This window comes from Cyprinus carpio, chromosome B2, assembly GCF_018340385.1.
Source record: "Cyprinus carpio isolate SPL01 chromosome B2, ASM1834038v1, whole genome shotgun sequence".
Taxonomy (NCBI): Eukaryota; Metazoa; Chordata; class Actinopteri; order Cypriniformes; family Cyprinidae; genus Cyprinus; species Cyprinus carpio.
Window position 1 is genome coordinate 4202672 of NC_056598.1, and position 19651 is coordinate 4222322.

The 19651-nt window shown below is 37.0% G+C and overlaps 1 protein-coding gene across 1 annotated transcript; it reads right to left on the bottom strand.

Moving 5' to 3' along the window:
* Positions 1–7224: 7224 nt before the first annotated feature.
* mkxb (mohawk homeobox b) lies at positions 7225–17260 on the bottom strand. Its single transcript, XM_042717802.1, has 6 exons — positions 16962–17260; positions 15768–15915; positions 13445–13598; positions 13014–13337; positions 8197–8230; positions 7225–8104 (listed from the first exon to the last, which is right to left on the bottom strand). Exons 1-6 carry the CDS (start codon positions 17144–17146, stop codon positions 7912–7914), a joined length of 1038 nt encoding a protein of 345 aa, XP_042573736.1. The 5' UTR covers positions 17147–17260; the 3' UTR covers positions 7225–7911.
* Between the last annotated feature and the right edge of the window lie 2391 nt (positions 17261–19651).

The following is a 19651-nucleotide window of genomic DNA, read 5'->3' on the forward strand; positions in this document are numbered from 1 at the left end:
GTTCTGTTTCCATAAATTCTTTATTCTCAATTTTGTAGATGCTTGCTTTCATTTTGGCTATTGTCCTTCAACAGCAATGCCATTTTCCACTATGAAGTGGGAATTTATGAGAAATGATATATCTTACATTCTTTTTGCATTAAAATATCTAACTTGCAAAAGTGTTCATACCCTGAACTGCCACAGAATAGTGTCTTCTGTTAAAGTCTGTGTGAATGTGTTTAAAATGATATATTAATTACAGAGGTGGAAAGAGTACAAAAATATTCTACTCAAGTAAAAGTACCATTACATTAATGAAATTTTACTTAAGTACAAGTAAAAGTACCAGTCTAAAAATCTACTCAAGTAAAAGTAAAAAGTAGCTCATTTATAATTTACTCAGAGTAAAAATTACTTAGTTACATTTTAACAGTGGGAGGGAAGCAAAAATGGGACACGCCAAGGGTGTCGAACTCAGTTCCTGGAGGGCCACAGTCCTGCACAGTTTAGATATAACCTTAATTAAACACACCTGACCCAGCTAATATAATCATTTAGGTTTATTTGAAAACTACATGATATGTGTGCTGGAGCAGGGTTGGAACTAAACTCTGCAGGGCTACGGCCCTGACAGCCCTGGGATAGGCCTATTAATCTCAAACTAGTTGTTTTTAATTAAAGGAATCAGTTATTTAGAATAATAAGACATTTGGGCTGTTACCAGGCAAATCAGTATCAACAGACTCATCTTTTCAATGCAGATGAAATGCAGAAGCTTCATCGGAAGTGGCATTTAGATGTATTTACACACTGTTTAGTGCAGGACAAGAATGCATTTAACCTGCAGTTACACATGCATGAATTTTGATATACAAGACATAAAATGTTGAATACTCATTTGAAATTATAAGAAATTAATTATTAAAAAAAAAAATCAAAAGATACTTTAAATGTGAAATTAAAATGGCCAGTATGTGTCAGCAAGTCACTGTTAATAAGTGAGTCATTGAGATTGAACCGAATCATTTAAACGGTTGATTCATTCAGGAACGAAAAACTGTCATGTTGCTCAGAGACGCAAAACTGTGCTTTGGTGGCTGTTTGGAATTATTTTTTTGTTGTAGAAATAGAGCAAAAACAGGCAATATGGTGTCTAAAACGCAAGTCTCTTAATTAACTTGTTTACTGACCTGTTGTAATATATATATATGTAATCATGATAATTTTTTGGAGGAAAAGACGGCATTCTTTGTGTGATTTTGATTTAATATATGAAATGATATAAATATGTAAATTTTCTGCCCCTATATCTTCAATTTTGTGATCATTCTAAATGCATTTTAGCAGACTGAATCACACAGTGAAAGAACGCACTATAAATGCGCGCGCGCACATCATTAAAACAACAATTATGATATTATCGCAGACGATATATATCACACACTCCGCACCAGTCTTTTTGGCTAATTTGTGCAAAACCTCTTGCTAAAATGTCAAAGCTTCATTTTAACCACCATTGCAACGATGCAGGTTATTTAGCTTACCTCTACATGCTTGCGAAGGGTTGATGTCTTGTCGAGATTTCTATAAGCTGCTAGTTTGGTCTCCCTAGGCAAGCACAGCTTACACTGCATAATAAAGCATAAATATGGCCAGGGGTTCACTTTATTTCCTTCGAGTTCAACTTCAGAATATGACTGGGTTTCGTTTTCAGCGGTGTCTGCACCACTAACGCCTGTTTTGTCCGTCTGCATCTTTCTTGTGATTTTAGCGCCAGTTTGCCCTCCTGCCCATTATTTACTGACGTAGTTTCCAGGGAGCGTTTTTTTTTTTTTTTTTTTTTTTTTTACTCAGTAATTAATGTGTTTTAAAATGTAGCGAAGTACAATACTTCAAACAAAATATAGTTAAGTAAAAGTAAAATTACAGATTTTAAAAATTACTTTTAAAAGTAGAAGTACACAGAAAAGCTACTCAATTACAGTAACGCGAGTAAATGTAATTCGTTACTTTCCACCTCTGATTAATTTTTAGTATGTAAATTGTGGTAAATTAATTATTGGTGTGTATTTTGTTGTTATGAAGTTCAGATGGGGATAGGGATTTTTTGAATTTGGTTCCATATTGTTTGAACAGGCCATATACTGTGAAGCATTTCTATACTGTGCACTACATACACAGACTCTGGAATATACAACGAACATGCTAATCACAACAAAGTAATGTCATGCGTTTTCAAACTGAAGTGGCACCTCAGGTCATTTAATGAAACTGTAGGCCTAAGACATCAATCTCTCATTTCATTGAAAGGTTAGCTCTGATTACACAGATGTCTGATTGTCAGTTATAAAAAAAATATCCTAAACACAAAAGCATGCTGTGCTGCTCAATTGTGTGTGATATTGCTTTTATGCAACAGTTCAATAAAGAAGATAAGGTTGACAAATTTTAGATACAAAAAGTGCGAGTAACTAAGCTAAAATAAATGTCAGAACTTTGTCAGAGCTTTTTAGCCAAATATAAATAAACATAGGCTACAGTATATTCATTTTTGTAAGAAGTTTTGAATTAAGTGTTTACATGCTTTTTTCCCCTATTGATTTGATGGTCACACTTTAATTTAAGAGTCTTTGTTACAGTGTAATTAGACATTCAAGTACTAAGTAATTAACTGCATTATGGTTAGGGTTAGCATCAGGGTTTGGTTTAGGGTTATTTGCATGTAAATGTTATTATAATAGTAAGTAGGTAGGTTATAACGTTTAACAAGGACACCATAAATTGTTACCAATTGGATTTTTTTATGATCTACACTACACGTTACAATCAAAATTTCATTTAGGTCTTTATAATTTCAGCCAAAATCTCGACACTATTGGATGAGAACAAAACCTGAACTGACTAGAGCTGGATGATGACACTGCTGTCTTCTGTAAAGCTATTTATAGTGAAATTGAGCTAATTTCATAATTAATGAACTTCACAGAGTTATTGAGTTGAGCTGAACAAATACTGAACTGACTTGAGAGATACTTTTTAATGACACTATTCATAGTTTTATGTCCCGCGACTGGTATGAAGACTTGGAGGACAAAGCATCCACAGAACTGCAGCAAAAATCTGTCAATTTCCTGTCTGGTTGCAATCCACAAATATTTAGATCACCTCTTAAAATAATAAAACAGATATTTGAACAAAATGCAAGTTTTGGCCAATTGCTATCCATATAAAGCATCCGCCGCAATATTTAGACAAGCAGAGCCCGGAACATGCGCTAAATGGTTGTGTTTTCTGTAGAATGGTTTTCTATAGGAAAACTTTTAATGTGAAATGTGTGTATTGCGTTTATATTCTGGGTTCATCTGCTTGCCTGTACAAAGTATGCATCATTGTAAAAATAACTGGAATAACATGAAAACTATGAATTGTCTTGTTAGAGCTTACAACAGAATATTAATTTGTCTAATATTTGATCGAATTTGCATCTTTGATTTGGTTTTTTTCATATTTATTACTGCAGCTTTGAAACTGAAAACCTCTTCTATAAAGCGCTATATAAATGAAGGTGACTTGACTTGACTGAAGTGTATACACAAAGACTTTTCAGTCCCATTAAGCCATCAGTCTGATCATTTGGATTTTTTGGTTGCATTTAAACTGTAGAAAGAGTCACCATAAACACAGACAAGCACAGTGATAAAAACAGTGAGGTCTTATAGTGCTGTTATGTTTTAAATCAGCATGAAATGGAATTTGTTCTTGTTATTGTTATTCTCTATTGTGACATATGTTCGAATGAAACCGCTTCTCGAATGAGAAAACATTGGGTAGGATTTGTTCCCTTTCGATACTCCACTCTTACTGCGTTTTGCTTAAGACCCTACGGGAAAAAGCCTTTTTTCTCCTGAACTGAAGCCTTTTTTCAATGATGCAGTGATGCTTCATGGCCATTAGTTCGTGCAATGTATGAAAAAACAAACCAATGGTTTGGCAGCGGAGCTGCATGGGCCTATGGCAACGAAGCCCGCCAGAATGGGGGGCTGACCTGCTTCTCTGCCGCTTCAGTAACACAGCAGTTCTGGTCCTTTTTCCCTGCCGCCATCCACCAATACTAAAAGAGCTACTAAAATAGCTTGGTGTTGTGGCAAATGCCACACCGTTACTGCGGTTTGTGCGGGTCTCACTTGCACGCCAATGATGGCCATCAGAGTCGTTTGCCTGCGTGGGGAAAACACATGCGGAAAGTGCCCCCAGGGAACTATTTGTTCTCATTGCAATAACTTCAGTCTTGCCTATCTCGGCTCATGGATTGCTTTCTTTTCAGAGAGCGGCTCCGCCCCTCGCGCCCTCACGTTTTCTTCTTCCTAGGGACCTGTGAGCAAAAAACAGCGAAGCAGAGGGCTCACTTCGGCCTAGTGCCTCGCTCTCGCCCCAGAGAGAGTGTTCTCCCCTACTTTTCTCCCAGTCTGATCACAGTCCCTCTGCTGGTGCGAGTGACCTGATCTCATTTGTGAAGTGAGGACGAGCTGCATCGGACGCAGAGGAGCTGTTGGCTTCGGTGACTGACCCCACCCCCTCGCCATCGTCTGCACCCAGCGCCACCAAAGACAGGATGGATGCTGAGCTTCTCCGTATCATCTCCAGTGCGGTCAAAGAGCTGGGTTTAGAGTGGTCTAGCCAGAGGAGCCCTCCCACACTCATCTGGATGAGTGGTTCTTGCCGGGGTGCCACCAGGCCCCTCGTCAGCGTTCCTCTCCATACTTCTCTGAGGTCCATGACGAGCTCAACAGATCATGGAGCACACCCTATTCCACCTGCCTCCGTACTGCTTCTTCAACCACCCTCACTTCCATCGATGGTGCTGAAGAAAAAGAGAATGATAAACCTCCTCCCCTAGATGAGTCAGTGGCCGCGCACCTCTGCCAGCCCACGGCCATCGGCTGGTGAGCAAAGGCCACTCACCCGTCCAAGCTGGGTAGGACCACTTCAGCTCTCGCTGGACGTGCCTACACTTCAGCTGGACAGGTGGCGCTTCGCATCCTCTGATGGGTCTGGCCTGGACCCTGCGACCCTCAGGGAGCTGAGGAGCACAACCGACCTGGCTCTGCGCGCCACCAAGACCACCCCTCAGGTTATCAGGAGATCGATGGCCAGCCTTGTGGAGCTCAAGTGCCATTTGTGGCTGACGCTAACAGAGATCAAGGATGCTGATAAAATTCCCTTCCTCGATGCTCCAGTCTCTCCCAATTGTCTCTTCGGACTGACGGTCAAAGGATTCGCAGAGTGCTTCACGGAGGCACAGAAATTGTCCCAAGCTATGCAACATTTCCTGCCTAAGCACTCCAGCCCCTCTGCTTCCTCTGCTTGCCCTAAGCCTGTGCTGACTCAGCAGCCCGGGAAGCCAGCACCTGCTAAGGCGCAGCAGACGTGGGGACGCTCTCGCTCGGCCAAATGCTACCCTCTTCCTAAGTGTCTGGGACCCCTACCAAAGATTGCGACCAAAGGACCTGGCAACAATGTCCCCTCAGGGGAGTGGACACTCCATCCGCAGACGGTTCAGAGGATCTGGGAAATCTTCGGCGAGGCCGAGGTGGACCTCTTCACCTCAGAAGACAACTCTCACTGCCCAATTTATTTCTCAAAGATGAAGGACACATTGGCCCAAGACTGTTAACTTCTCTATGGGTATTGGTTGCTTATGGAAGTTTGATACTTTTAGTAATTCCACTACATTAGCACGGCGTGATTGTTCTGTGTTCCCATAGTGTCTTAAGCAAGACGCAGTACGAGTGAACAAACGTAACCTCGATTCCCTGAGATATGGGAATGAGTACTGCGTTGCTTGCCGTGCTTATGTAGCTGCACGACTCAGTCGTCGCTTCAGTCAAAGTAACCTGAGAATCCTGTGGCTTAAATAGCTTATATAGCCAGATGCCCCACCCATTATGGCAGGCTTCGTCGCCATAGGCTTGTGCAGCTCTGCTGCCCAGCCATGGGTTCGTTTTTAATAAACTGCACAAACCAATGGCCGTGCAGTTTCACTGCGTGATTGAAAAAAGGCTTCAGTTCAGGAGAAAAAAGGCTTTTACCATAGCGTCTTAACCTCTGCAAGATGCAGTACTCGTTCCCGATTTCTTGAAACGTTATAATTTTCATGATTTTTCTCCATTTTTTTTCTTTTTGTTTTTATTTTTGTATTTGGTTTTTTGTTTTTTTACTGTTTGTGTTGTTGTCTTTTTGTTGATTCTGGGTGTGGGGTAGGCCAGAATAATGGTGAATATTATGTTTTAGTCTTCCTTGAAGCATGGGTGGGGGGAAAGAAGACTTGAGAGCAAAACAAAAAGCATGTGGTCAGGACTGTAAGAAGATATACTGTAGGGTAGACCATCCCGTATGTTCAATTCCAAATTCTTACTGCTGCCTGAACCGTTTTAAAGTGTCCAGCAAGACTGAAACATATCGGACTGTTCAAACAGCTTATCTAGAAGACCTATCAGGTACATAACTGAAATGCAAATGCTTATCCAGTATGGCCTAGTACAAGAAGCTGAGCTCTGTGCAGATGTCAAGCGTAATTGTTTTGACATGGGTAGTGCTATTTCTTTATCAGATTGAAGTTTTAGTTGCCTTTACCAAAATGTTGCTTCAACTCTCTATATTCACCACTGAGAAAAAAAAAATATGGAGGGCTGTTATTTTTAACTAAAACTAAAACTAATAAAAAGTTTTTGTTAATTGAAATAAAGATAAAATTAAAGAAAATATAAATATTGCCTTATATTGCCTTGGCAACTAACTGAATAAAATTACTTTAGGTTGAAGTACTAAAATTACTAAAACTCTTAAATAAAAAATGAATTTAAGCTAAACAGAAATATAAAAAAATAATATATATAAAATGACAAAAACTAAAACTTTAAAATTAAAATTAAAACTGAAGGACCAAGAATAAGTTAACTCAAAATATTAATATAAACTGTAACAGTATAGAAATAATACTAATATAGCACTTCATCTCTCAGGAGTGATTTTATACCTTGAAGTTGTGATTTTGTTTCTCGCATTATTTTTTAAAACTACAATCTTTGTTTCTTGTAACTGTGCCTTTATATGCAATTGTGACTTTACCATTTATCTTACAAGTGCAACTTTATTACTTGTAGATGTTATTTCATATCATGCAATCACAAGTTCACTTCTGATAATTGTAACTTTATATAACACAGTGTGCTTACATATCCCTTAATGTGACTGTATTTCTTATTTAAGTTTTATCTCACAGTTACGTCTTTCTATTTTTTTTTACTTTGAGGGAATGAAAGGAGCAAATTTCATCAAAGCACAACTGTATTCTATTTAAAAAACTTTATTAGCTCTCATCTGACAATGCAATGGCCCAAATCAACTTAAAAGCTATCCAATAACAAACCAAAAGGTTTGTTTCCAAAAAGTTTTTTCACTCATAGATAGAATATTAAAAAAAAAGAAAGAAAAAGAAACTTCCTCTATATGCCATACTTAAACACAAGAATCCACATGTATATGCCATTGCCATAGGATGACAATAATCCTGTGTCAATTAAAAATAAAATTAACATAACTTAGAAAAATTGAATATATATATGAATATATTACATTTTAGCCACTGACAAAAATTGTATTTCAGAAATGATTACAGGCTAAATCAGTACGAGAATTTTTGTGCTTCTGTGTTTAGTTGTAGTGATCATCCATACTTCAAACTTTCTTCACTAAAAAAAAGAAAAAAAAAATAGGCACGTTGGTCAGTCAACATGTATTTTTCCTCCTAGAAAAGGCTGTTGTGGATCATTTTCAACAAAAGTATTGCATGTAGTACATACTCAAGTGTTCAGGTAGTCTTTTAGCAATTATGACCTAGTAACAGACCGCTGTCCAGTCTGTTAGCCACTAATGTCGGGGTTGTATGGGCACTTTGACAGTCTTAATCTCTGCTATATGGGAAGACTTCTGGATGATACAGCTGGTGGTTCCCAGCGTTGAGCTCTCCTTCCCTTGGGCCAGGTTGGTCAGGGCCATGGCAGCATGGAGCTCTTTCCAGTAGGTCTCGTTATTTCCTCCTCCGCCACCTTTGCGAGCACCGCTGTTGCCAAAATGGAGAGGAAATGGTTAATGAGGAGTTTTTAGAAGTACTTAAAAACCTTATGATTCATTAGGCAACAGCATTCTTCTTACCTCTCGCTTTGGCATGTGCCACAGTCCAACGTCACTGAAAATACAGTTTGGTGAAATGAGTTATAAACTGGATATTCAAACTGTATTTTAGAATATAGCCACATAAGCTACTTGGCCAAAAGCTGGCACATCATTTATGCTGCTAATGAAATATCCCTGAGCTACTCTCTCCTCATATTGATGGAAGCGATGAGTAAACATGTTTTCACATGTGCATGTGTGTACATGGGTGAGTAAGTGGGTGTTTGTTGAGCTCAGGGAGATTTAAGTGTAGCTCTGCAGGCTGTTCCTACAGCCACATTCATGCGCTCCAGCCAAAACAAATGCAATTATGCTTCCCCTGCGCTCACGAGATGGAAAAAGCATATCTGCTCTGTGTCAGAAACAGACACTTTGTTCCACTACTCTGCAACTTATTTGCATTTTTTAAATTATTACACCTTTTCTTTTGACTAATGACTACTTAAATGGTCATGGCGCTGCGTTAAAGGAACAGTCTACCCAACATGAAAACTTTATCATAATTTACTAACTCTCATGTCATCCCAAACCCATGTGACTTTCTTTCTTCTGTGGAATACAAAAGGAGACATTTTGTCCAAGCAATCACAGGAGATTTAAATTTTTTAAGCTCCAAAAAGAATGTAAAAGCAGCATAAAAGTAGTTCATACAACTTGTGCAGTCACACTTGAGTTTGGGAACCAATTCTCAAAAATAACTAACTATTAACTACTTGTTTGCTGCTTATTAATAGTAAGTAAGGTAGTCATTAAGTTTAGGTATTGGGTAGGATTACAGGATTTAAAATATGGTCTTGCAGAATAAGGCATTAATATGTACTAATAAACAGCCAATATATTATTAATATGCATGCTAATAAACAAGTTAATAGTGAGAATTAGTCCTTATTCTAAGGCATATGATGTCTGATTTGTGAATGAATCAGTTTTGTGAACCAGATTAAATTCGATTTGTTCCTCAGATAAAGCTTCAAAAGATGTGGAATATAGGGCATGATTGATATTTATCACACAAACTTTCTGAAACTTGAAAGCTCAATTCCCTTTGTTTGCAATTGAAACAGAATGATCGGTAACCTACATTCTTCAAAATTTCTCCTTTTGTGAAACATGAAAAAAAAAGGAAAAAAAAGAGTGAGTAAATGACGACAGAATATTGACAAAGCAATTACTAGCATTCAACATTTTCTTTGCAGTTAAACTATATCATATAAGTTCATATGCTGTCTTCACAACCATTTGGAAGATGAACACTTACACACTATTTGATATTGCCGGCAGTGTGAAATAAATGACAGGAAACATCATGTTTGGTTAGATGAGGGAGGACAGCTCAAACAAATTGAGGTCCATCCATTAAACATTTACTGACATTATAAATTTATTTTCAAAGTCATCTTTTGGAATGGGTTTAAATAACGTCCTTTATTCGGTATCTTCATAAATCGGTTTATAATACTAAAGCTGCTTCTCTTTTCTGCTGAAAGCATTGAGATCAGTAAAGAAAAATCTCTCTTATGGGAGCTATGAGGGGGAAAATTGGACGACAGGCATGAGCACACAAAATGCTATTTTCAATATTCTTTGCCTAAAACATCTCCAACTCGGATTTCTTAAACAGTATTTGTGCCAAGAACTACTATAAACCATTAATAAATCATTTGGCTCTGGTTCCTTAGTGCTACTGAATGTCTCTCATCTTTTTAACTTCATTTCTATTGTCCACAGATGCTTTAGATCGACTTAACCTGTAAAATACACCAATTCCTCTGGATAAAGACAGGAGGGCTCTATTAAGCAAAATCAAATTAGCTATAAACAGAGATCATATAAAACAAATCTAGAAAATAGAGAGATAAAACTGGGCTGTGTTTCTTAACAAATGTGTTTTAATTTTAACTGGGCCAAAAAAAAAAAAAAAAAAAAAAAAACAATCATCTTAAATTGCAAAATATTTAGGTTATGTGGCGAGGAAATCTGTGTGCCACATGGTGGTTTTATTCTGGAAAATTCAACAAACTAACATTAAAAGTCACCATAAATAGCTGTTCACAGCTCATTTTACTTCTGTAATGTGATATATTTTCAAGTAAAACAGAATATTCAATGAGAGAGAAAAAAAGTAGCCTGGATTAAATGCAAAAGCCTGAATGAATGCCTGCCTGAGTCACTGTTTTGCTCTGACGCTTACAAGACAACAATGTGCTGAAAATGGAAAACCTTTGTCCTTTGCACATTTTGTGTTTCATTACATTTTAATTAAAGATTACAGAGCTAATACACCACAAACCATTCATAATAAGACCAGGAACATGCATTAAGAAAGTAATGACACTCACATATTCTTTTAATTTGACTTTAACATTTGAAACAAAATGCAATTCCAACTAAAATCTCTCACTGCAACTCCAGCTTAAAAGACATAAACAAGCCTGATATTGCTAATTTCCACACAATAAAAAAATGCTTCAACATATTTTACTGAATTCACTGATACCTCTGTATGACTCACAGTGGCCAAAAGTCGTGAAGTCGGGAAGTCGTGGCCTAATGGTTAGAGAGTCGGACTCCCAATCGAAGGGTTGTGAGTTCGAGTCTCGGGCCGGCAGGAATTGTGGGTGGGGGGAGTGCATGTACAGTTCTCTCTCCACCTTCAATACCATGACTTAGGTGCCCTTGAGCAAGGCATCGAACCCCCAACTGCTCCCCGGGCCCCGCAGCATAAAAAATGGCTGCCCACTGCTCCGGGTGTGTGTTCACAGTGTGTGTGTGTGTTCACTGCTCTGTGTGTGTGCACTTCGGATGGGTTAAATGCAGAGCACGAATTCTGAGTATGGGTCACCATACTTGGCTGAATGTCACGTCACTTTCAAAAGACTTGTAAATGTTCCCTCGTCTCCTTTAAAATTCTATCACAAGCTTTTGAGCACCATTCTCACAGCTATCAGCAGCTGAGCATATGATCCATTCTGAACTACAGAATGGGATTATTATGTGAAAATATTGACCTTTTTGTTTTATGATATTTTTGTGGAAAACAAGTGGTTTTTCATCTAAGGTGTGTCTCGAGGTCACAGGCACGCTTCAGTTAAACAATGACATTTCAGCATTGGCTGATTCGTTGTAACCACAACAGGCAAAATCAATGAAGAAAATATTTACAGCTAATCATCTTTTTGATGGCAATGACGACATCACAATGGAACAAATCTACAAGCAAGAAAAATTTAACAGCTGCCAGCTGTTTTTTTCATATCCTGACATTCTCTCTTTTTACAATGGGTTTGAGTGAACTACTACCAAATTAATAAACTGTATTTTTTTAAAAATACAAAAGAAAATGTCAGGCAGGATTGTCACACAGCATGAGAAAAAGGCTGAATTTTTTTTTTGTGAATAATAATGAAATATACATTTCATTTTTATAAATAATCAATTTCAGTCTGTTCCTCATGCAAAGTTATGTGGTAGAAGACTTATAATAGTTGAAAATATTGTATGAGTACTATTATGGTTCTTTATTCTTATTTTATAATTAATTTATTATTATTATAATAATAATTATTTCATTAATTATAGCAGCCACCACTGATTATATATATATATTTAAATCTGTGGCGGCTGCTGGTCAATGTATGGAAAAACACAGCTTGGTCATTTTCCTTAATATCTCTTCTTCATGAAACATTCTTAAATGTCTTTAAATGAGATGTTGCTCTATGTATTTTACTGTCAATATTAATGTCCTTGTCATGTTTTTGCAAAAATCACAAATGGACAATGAAGCAAAGAGAGACAGTTCTTCTGAACAGGCCAAACTGAGTAAATTACAACCACATAAAACGTAAATTGAATGTCTCAAATGTTGTAAAAATATGTATTATCTGTAGTAGCACATAACTGCGGATAAAATTGTTATAGATTGCATCGTTCCATTGCTTGCTTTCATCACAAACACCTGCATGTTTTTATGGACTCATACTTCATAATAAAAAAATTTAAAAAAAGCAGAGCATTCCTTAATTTTCCCAAAATGAGACCACTCCAAAAGGGCACAGGAGCAAAATAAACAGAAAAGTAGAACATTTTGAAATGTTGAGGTGGAATTATGTTAATGATGAATTAGACTCAACTCCTTTGGCAACACTAAAGCATTTTCTTTCATGAGGCATCAGCAGGTGTTCCTATAACCTATGAGTCCAGGAACGTTCCACTCACATATGAAACCACAGCTTTACATTCAGTTTAATTATTAATTCTACTTGGATTCAGGAAATCTTTCGTTGTGTTTGTCTCCATTTTTTTTGTTCACTAGTTTGACAAGCTCGTCAGAGCAAGCTACGCTGTTCAAAACCTGTGTGGTTTTGTTGTTTTCGCAGAACACAAAAAGAAGTTTAGCTGAATGTTGATCAGGGATTGTTATGCTTGAAAAAAACACCATGTAAGTTCCATGAAACTTGTCATATATCTGTAGTGTATTCAAAGTCCCCTGAAGTCATAAAATAGCTTTGTCTAGGAAACAGCCCTAAGTATACAGCATGAGCCTAATTATATGGTGCATAAAAAGAGAAGTGTGAATATAAATTTTCTTTTGAAAGTCATGCAGGTTTGCAAAGATGAATTCAGAAATTACAATTCACTGGGTTTCATTAATCTAATATTTTCTAAAACAACGCTGTTTTGAAGACCTCTGATGAAATGCACAGCGACAAGCATCAAAATGTTTGAAGTTTTCTTGACAATATCCTCTTTATTTATTACATTTTTGAAACTTGAAAGGTTGTGGCAGCTCTTACCTGTACGGTAGGTGAAGTTTGCCTCAGCTTCTGATGATGGTGAGAGAAAATCATCCTCATACTCGTTGGAGCTAAACGATCCAGAGTGGTTCCTCTTCCGAGAGTCCATAACTTTTTCGGAGGCCATTACATGCCGAAGGGAATCATTTAGATAGCGGTTTAGCAAGCTGTTCTTGTATTTTGGTGGAGACACATAATCATCACAAACTGAGGGGTCTGTGCTTCGCCCCACACCTTTGCCTCTGCTGTCCTGAATATCGCTTTTGTGCGTAGGTCTCTTATAGTCTGATTCGCTGGCCTGAATCTGTAAAGGATTCTCCCCATCTGTGGAACACAAAAAGATAGAAAATCATTTTCATGGTTTTAGTGTTGGCACAATTAATACATTTTGTCTTTGCAGGCCAGAAAAGGTAAATGCCCTTAATCCGTACCATCTGATGTTGTGTCATCACTGCTAATGCTGAGTCTCTCAGCATTGCCTTGCACATATTTGTTGTACAGCTTTATACGTAGGGCCCAGCTCAAGTCAGGCTGTCGAACTGTGTTCTTGAGCCTACGCCTCGCATTTGCAAACCAGTTGGAGACCTGAAAAATACAAACACATCATTGTTAAATCAGGAACATGTTTTGGCTTATCTTTGTTGCAGTAAAAAAAAAAAAAAAGATGCAGTACATGGTCTATTTGTTTTCAGTCATGCTAGCTGTTTTTCATCCCTATATAACTCCTCAGAGGCAGGCTGTTGTGGTTGGTTTTTGTCTGCAGTTTGAAGATTTGACAGTTAGATTTGTACTTTTTATTTATATAATATTTATCATATTCACATATAAATGCATACCATTTATATTCATAACATACATAATCTGGCTGTGTTTTACGATGGAACATTTCTGCCCTATCAATATGACTCCTGACACTAGATAGAAGGGGTCACAAACTTGTTACCCATTACATCAATGATGCATTCATACAGTAAATTAACAGATGAATTTACAGATGTGTCTGCAGCAGAAATTACATGTGATACATAAACCAGCAAGGTGAGTTATATGCATTGCTTTGTTTTCCTCCCTTTTATATTATTCAAGAACCCACATGGCCTGCTCCCATTGCAGAAATGTATTGCATGTAGTTACCCTGTAAATAAAATGTGTTTGGAAATGGTGACATTGACTTTTTTTGTCAGGATTTATCATTTATTTTCACATGGTAAAATGTAATCTTGAAATTAAATAAATGAAAGGAAATATAAACGTTTAAATCTTGAAATATGTGTATCTGTCTTGATGGTGGCAAAAGGCTGATTTTTTTTTTTTAATGTTTTGATATCGTTTGGTTATTGTAATGTTTTGTCACATAAACCTGCCTTCCCTGATCGGCTTCACGTGCAATTCCTAAAAAAATAAAATAAAAAAAGGCAAGGATCATGTCAAAATGATCTGGATTTCTGCTTAAATGGATTCTAAATGATATCAGATTTTCCATCTATGTCATGATATTAAATACAGACTTATTTAACAAATAACACATGCACCAGTCTGCAGCGCCATCAATTTATTGGACCAAAAATTTAAACATTTAAAATCATCAATGGAAAAAGTATGTGACCCTGAATGATACTACAGTCAGATATTTCAATGCGTTTAGATTGACCTGCTCTGCAGTATCAAAAACACATTAGTGCCCCACTCTTCATGAGAAGATCATGTTTATGTGTAATATACAGTAACTCAATCAAAAGAGATTTCAGTAGACCTCAGAAAGAGACCTGTTGAAGTTCATAAGACTGGAAGGGTTGCATAAGAATTTCCAGACTTTGCCCTCCGTCCATTTATAATCAGGACGATAGTTTACAAATGGAAGGAATTCAACATGATTGTTACTCCTGTGAGCGGGCTTCAGCAGACTATCAGTGTACTTGGTAGTTTACCATTAGGAAAACACTAAAGACGAGAGGAAACCTCTAAACCATCTCCAAAAAAGGTATGGTGCCTGATAAGATAAAGGTTGAATTTTTTTGTCTAGTTCTACACAGCTAAAAGTTTAAACATTCCAACATCTAAAACTCATCCCAGTTGTGAAAAATGATGCTGGGAATATGATATTGTGGGGGCTGTTTTGATGTCTCTGGGCCTGGAAAGTTTACAATCAGAAGGATTAATAAATTCCAAGTTGTACCAAGAAATTATACAGACGAGCTTCAGCACATCTGTCTGTTATCTAAAACTTGAAAGAGGATGGTTCATGCAACACAACAAGGACCCAAAAACACAGAAGCAAACAACAATAGGGAAGAATTTGGTATTTTTATATTAGCCAAGTCAGTGTCTTTGAAATCCAGTTAAAATTCTGTGGAGCAATCTAAACAAAATCCTTAAATAAAATTACAGGAAATGTTTCATGATCTTTTTGAAAACTATCTTTTACTATTATTATTATTATTAAATTATTAATCTAGTTGCCATGTATTTTTGCATTAGCATTGTTTTTAAATCAGAACAGACTTGCTACCCATTTTTGGGTTGTGACCCACCAGTAGCTTAAATGCCATTTTACATTGCTGTGCAAGTTGTTTGTTAAACATGTCATGATAGGACTAATAAGCTTTTTTTCATCACCTCTACATTCTGTAAATCCATGTTTTTATGTCTTAATATAAATGCTCCAAATCCATCCAGGTACTCCCTCAAAACCACCCCAGTCTGATCTGATGAAATATCAGTCTCATTCAGTGTCAGTGTTTGTTTTGACCTCACCTGAACCAGGGTCATGTGGGAGCCCAGAGCCAGCAGTATCTTCTCAGTCTTGGTGGGGTAAGGGTTGTCCCTGTGCTTATAGAGCCACTGCTTCAGTGGTCGAGCCATATCCTGCAGGGCCTGGCGTTTGTGTCGCACCTTCCCTCCACTGATCAAGTAAAACAACACAGAGAGGCAAAGTTGTAATTTTATATTCCAGATGTTAATGTCTATGTTGCATATAATTAATTATAAACTAAATTACAATTGTTAATTTCTTCAAAGAACAACATAGTTATCTGTAGCCATCTGTCCTGATATTTCAACAGATGATTTAATGGAATATATGTCATTAGTCATCTTTACTGCAAGATGTCGCATAACAAATCCTTTCCCCCTCTCAGTTACTTTGCTGATTCTATAATAATTCTTTGTAATCCTTCATGCAAAACTAGCTGAAAATGATAGCTGAAGCATTAGTTTGGAAAAACTGTCAACAAAGCATCCTTACCACTACCACCGCACTATATTAACACAAATGATTGCATTGTCAGTGTATAAACAATTCATTTTACATGAGCGACCAAAGATACTGTAAACAAAGTGCAGGCCAATGCAGCTTAAATTAATGAACCATTTAAAAGAAAAGAGTTGATGTCCAATTAGAAGATGTGGATATCCAGCACCAATACAATCAGCAGATGTCACTGTGGCCCAAGTAACATCCCTGCTGTATCTCTCCACATATGATGTTCTGACTGGTCAAAATACATAACCCAGTGACTTTACTTATACTGTATGGGTTTGAGGTTCACATCGCTGTCATATCAGTATCCTTTAAATAAGAATAAACAATATCTCACATCCAGTGTTGATGTATTAGGCTACATTGCACTTCTTTCCTATAGATTAAAGGAGAAAGAACCACGTACCCTACCTACATCAAACCACCACTTGCTGCCAATATTCAATAATCTTCATCATTCTAGCTGAATAAAACTGGTTTGTTATATTACATTAACAACAGAGATAACAGTGACATTTTTAATACTTGCGATATTAAAAGTATAAATCAACACTGTTCACGAATATTTACTTATGAGGGGTGGTAGATGTAAAAAAAGGCTGGGTCCATTTAAAGTAACTAATAGTGGATCACATTCAGTCACAATTACAATGTTTCATGCACAGTCATTTTATTTGTCACATACATACCCATTTCTCCTGTGTTTGAGAGCTTCAGTGCCACCCATCACTTTGTGGCTGGTCAGTAAATCTGAATGTTGTCCTTCAATCACCTCTAAATAGCTTCTGCTGGTTTTCTCCACGTTCTGTCCGCTCTCTTCAAAGCGCAGCTGATCAAACGTACTATAGACTGCCGTGTTCATCGCAGCTTTCATTAACTGCCATGTGCCAGTGGAACTCCAAAGTCTGTCCAGGAAATGTCCTTATACTTTTATAATGCCCCTGTCAACGAATGAGTTATTTGAAATGATTCTCCTGATTTAAAAATCCTTATATGGCTAATTCGGATAATTTTGGATATAGTTTAATTATAATTTGTTTTAAAATGTTTTCAGTAAATAAATAAAATATGACCAATGAGCAAAGTTTATTTAAATAAAATAAAATATTATTTAAATAAACAGTCATAATTTCAATAAAAATTAAACTTAAACAGCAATAGCAACTATTGTAAAAGTTGTCTAATTATGTAGTTGTAGTGTTATTTGATAGTTTTCATGTTAGATAGAATTTCAGTGTCTTCCATACCATCTGCTCATATTCAACAGCACTGCGCTCAGCCAGGCGGCTCTCCACTATATCAACCCAACGCTAGAGGGTTTGACACCCCGGAACATGAATACAGCGCGAATCTCGTCTTTCCCAATGAGTCTGGCGGGCTCGTGTCCATTCAGCTACTGTGCGTCTGGCTGCTAGCGGGACTGGATCATCTCCAGTGGACTTCTCGAGTGTAACCTGCTTATTTCACGGATAACATTTTAAAGTTGCGTTGGTCAGACTCGGCTCAGCACCGACAATTAACTAGGAGCGTCTGGTTTAAAGCAGAAAAGCACAAACAGGCGCTTTTTAATGCGTGTTAGAACATACAGTGAAAAGTATAAAAACAACAACTTCAAGAAAACATAAATTGACGAAAATCACCTTAAGTATTTCCCCTCTGGTAAAAATTGTGAAAAAAATAAATAATGGCATAATGTCAGCCTTATTTAGGTCAGGTCATATAAATCTGGAGATTTTCCGCTTATTTCGAGGTTACCAAATAAACAAATAGGCATGGCTTGAGATATTGCTTTGAGTTTAAATGTCTTTATTTATTTACTCTCTGACTCAAGACAGGACACGAAGATTATACATTATATGTTAATCATAAACAATTATTCCATGGGTCTAAATCTTACAAAATGTACATTTTTAATTGGTAGATTGACAAACAAATAAATAAAAATACTATTTTTATTGTTTTATATAAAATACTGGTAACACTTTATTTTGATAGTCCTGTAACTTTGCAGCATGTCATTAGAGTAAGACTGTCTGCTTAATATCTTCTAACACTTTATTTCGATGGGTCCACAACACACTGACTATAAGAAACTTCAAGTATATATCAACTTATTCTACTAACCCTAAACCTAACAGTCTGAGAGTTAGTAGACACATACTTGCAAATGAATGAGAATTAGTTGACATGTAGTTGCAGAGTTACTAGCTAGTAGAATGTCTAAAGTGGACTATCAAAATACAAAATACTTGCTGAAAACTGAAGTAGCCCCAGGTTTACTCCACTGTATTGATTTGATACATTAGCCTTTAGTGGCACCTCAAATTGAGCTCAGGATAAAAACATTTTTATGATAAAATATATATTTTTAAATTAGGTATAATTATGGTTATTGAGAAAGCTTTATTTCCCACTCAGACCTGAGCACAGATGTTCTCACATAGGGGTGTTTTAGTTCAAGCTTTTGTAATCACAAAGAGCATCCCCATATGAAACCTTAAAGCAGACAGCACTTTCCTCTTCAGTAGCCCAGGCATATAACACAGCAACACACAACATAAATTCCTTTCCCTCAGAGATAGCCTTGCTACCACATTCGTTGATACTAGCTACACGCAGCCACTTTTTTCACCTAGGAAAACAAAAAGAAGGGACACGTTAAGGTGGAGTTGTTGACTTAAGCTGCACAATGCTGCAAATGTAGACAACTTTCCACATAAAAGACACAGGTTTATTCCCACTTGTTTTTCCACTCTTTTTCGGATAAAGGATGTTTCAGGATTTCTCAGACCCAATTTTCCAGGAAAATGTACTTTTATATGTGCACTAAGATGTACTTTTATATGTGCACTTCCAGTTTTTTTTGCTTTAATAATACTGAGTAATGTTGTGTAATGTAATGAGAATATATGGTTATGAAGCTGTAAAATTCATTGCAAAAACAGCAGCAGTTTCTTCACAGGCCTGAAGGAAAAAGCATTGGGCAACTTGAGATTACTGCAATATAGCAGCAATTAGAGCAAATCCGAAACCACGAACACCACAGCCACAAATGCTCTGCAGCACACAATAAAACGAGCACAGCCCAGAGAGATGTACGGTACGACATCTCTCTATAAATGACACAATCGGTTTAATATTCCTATATGGAATGATCTGAATAGAAACAGTGTCAGCGAATGTATCACATGTACCACAAGCCTTTTGAGTCATTCAGTTAACAATCTCAGCGCCCTCTTGATCTGTTGTTTTGATTTCTAGACATTGGTCACAGATACAGGATTGCATGTACTGGGAAAAAAAATTATGACGACTGTGGTACATGGCACTGTCCCATGAAATTTATAATCCTAGAAGGAAAAAGCTTTGAAAGGTGACA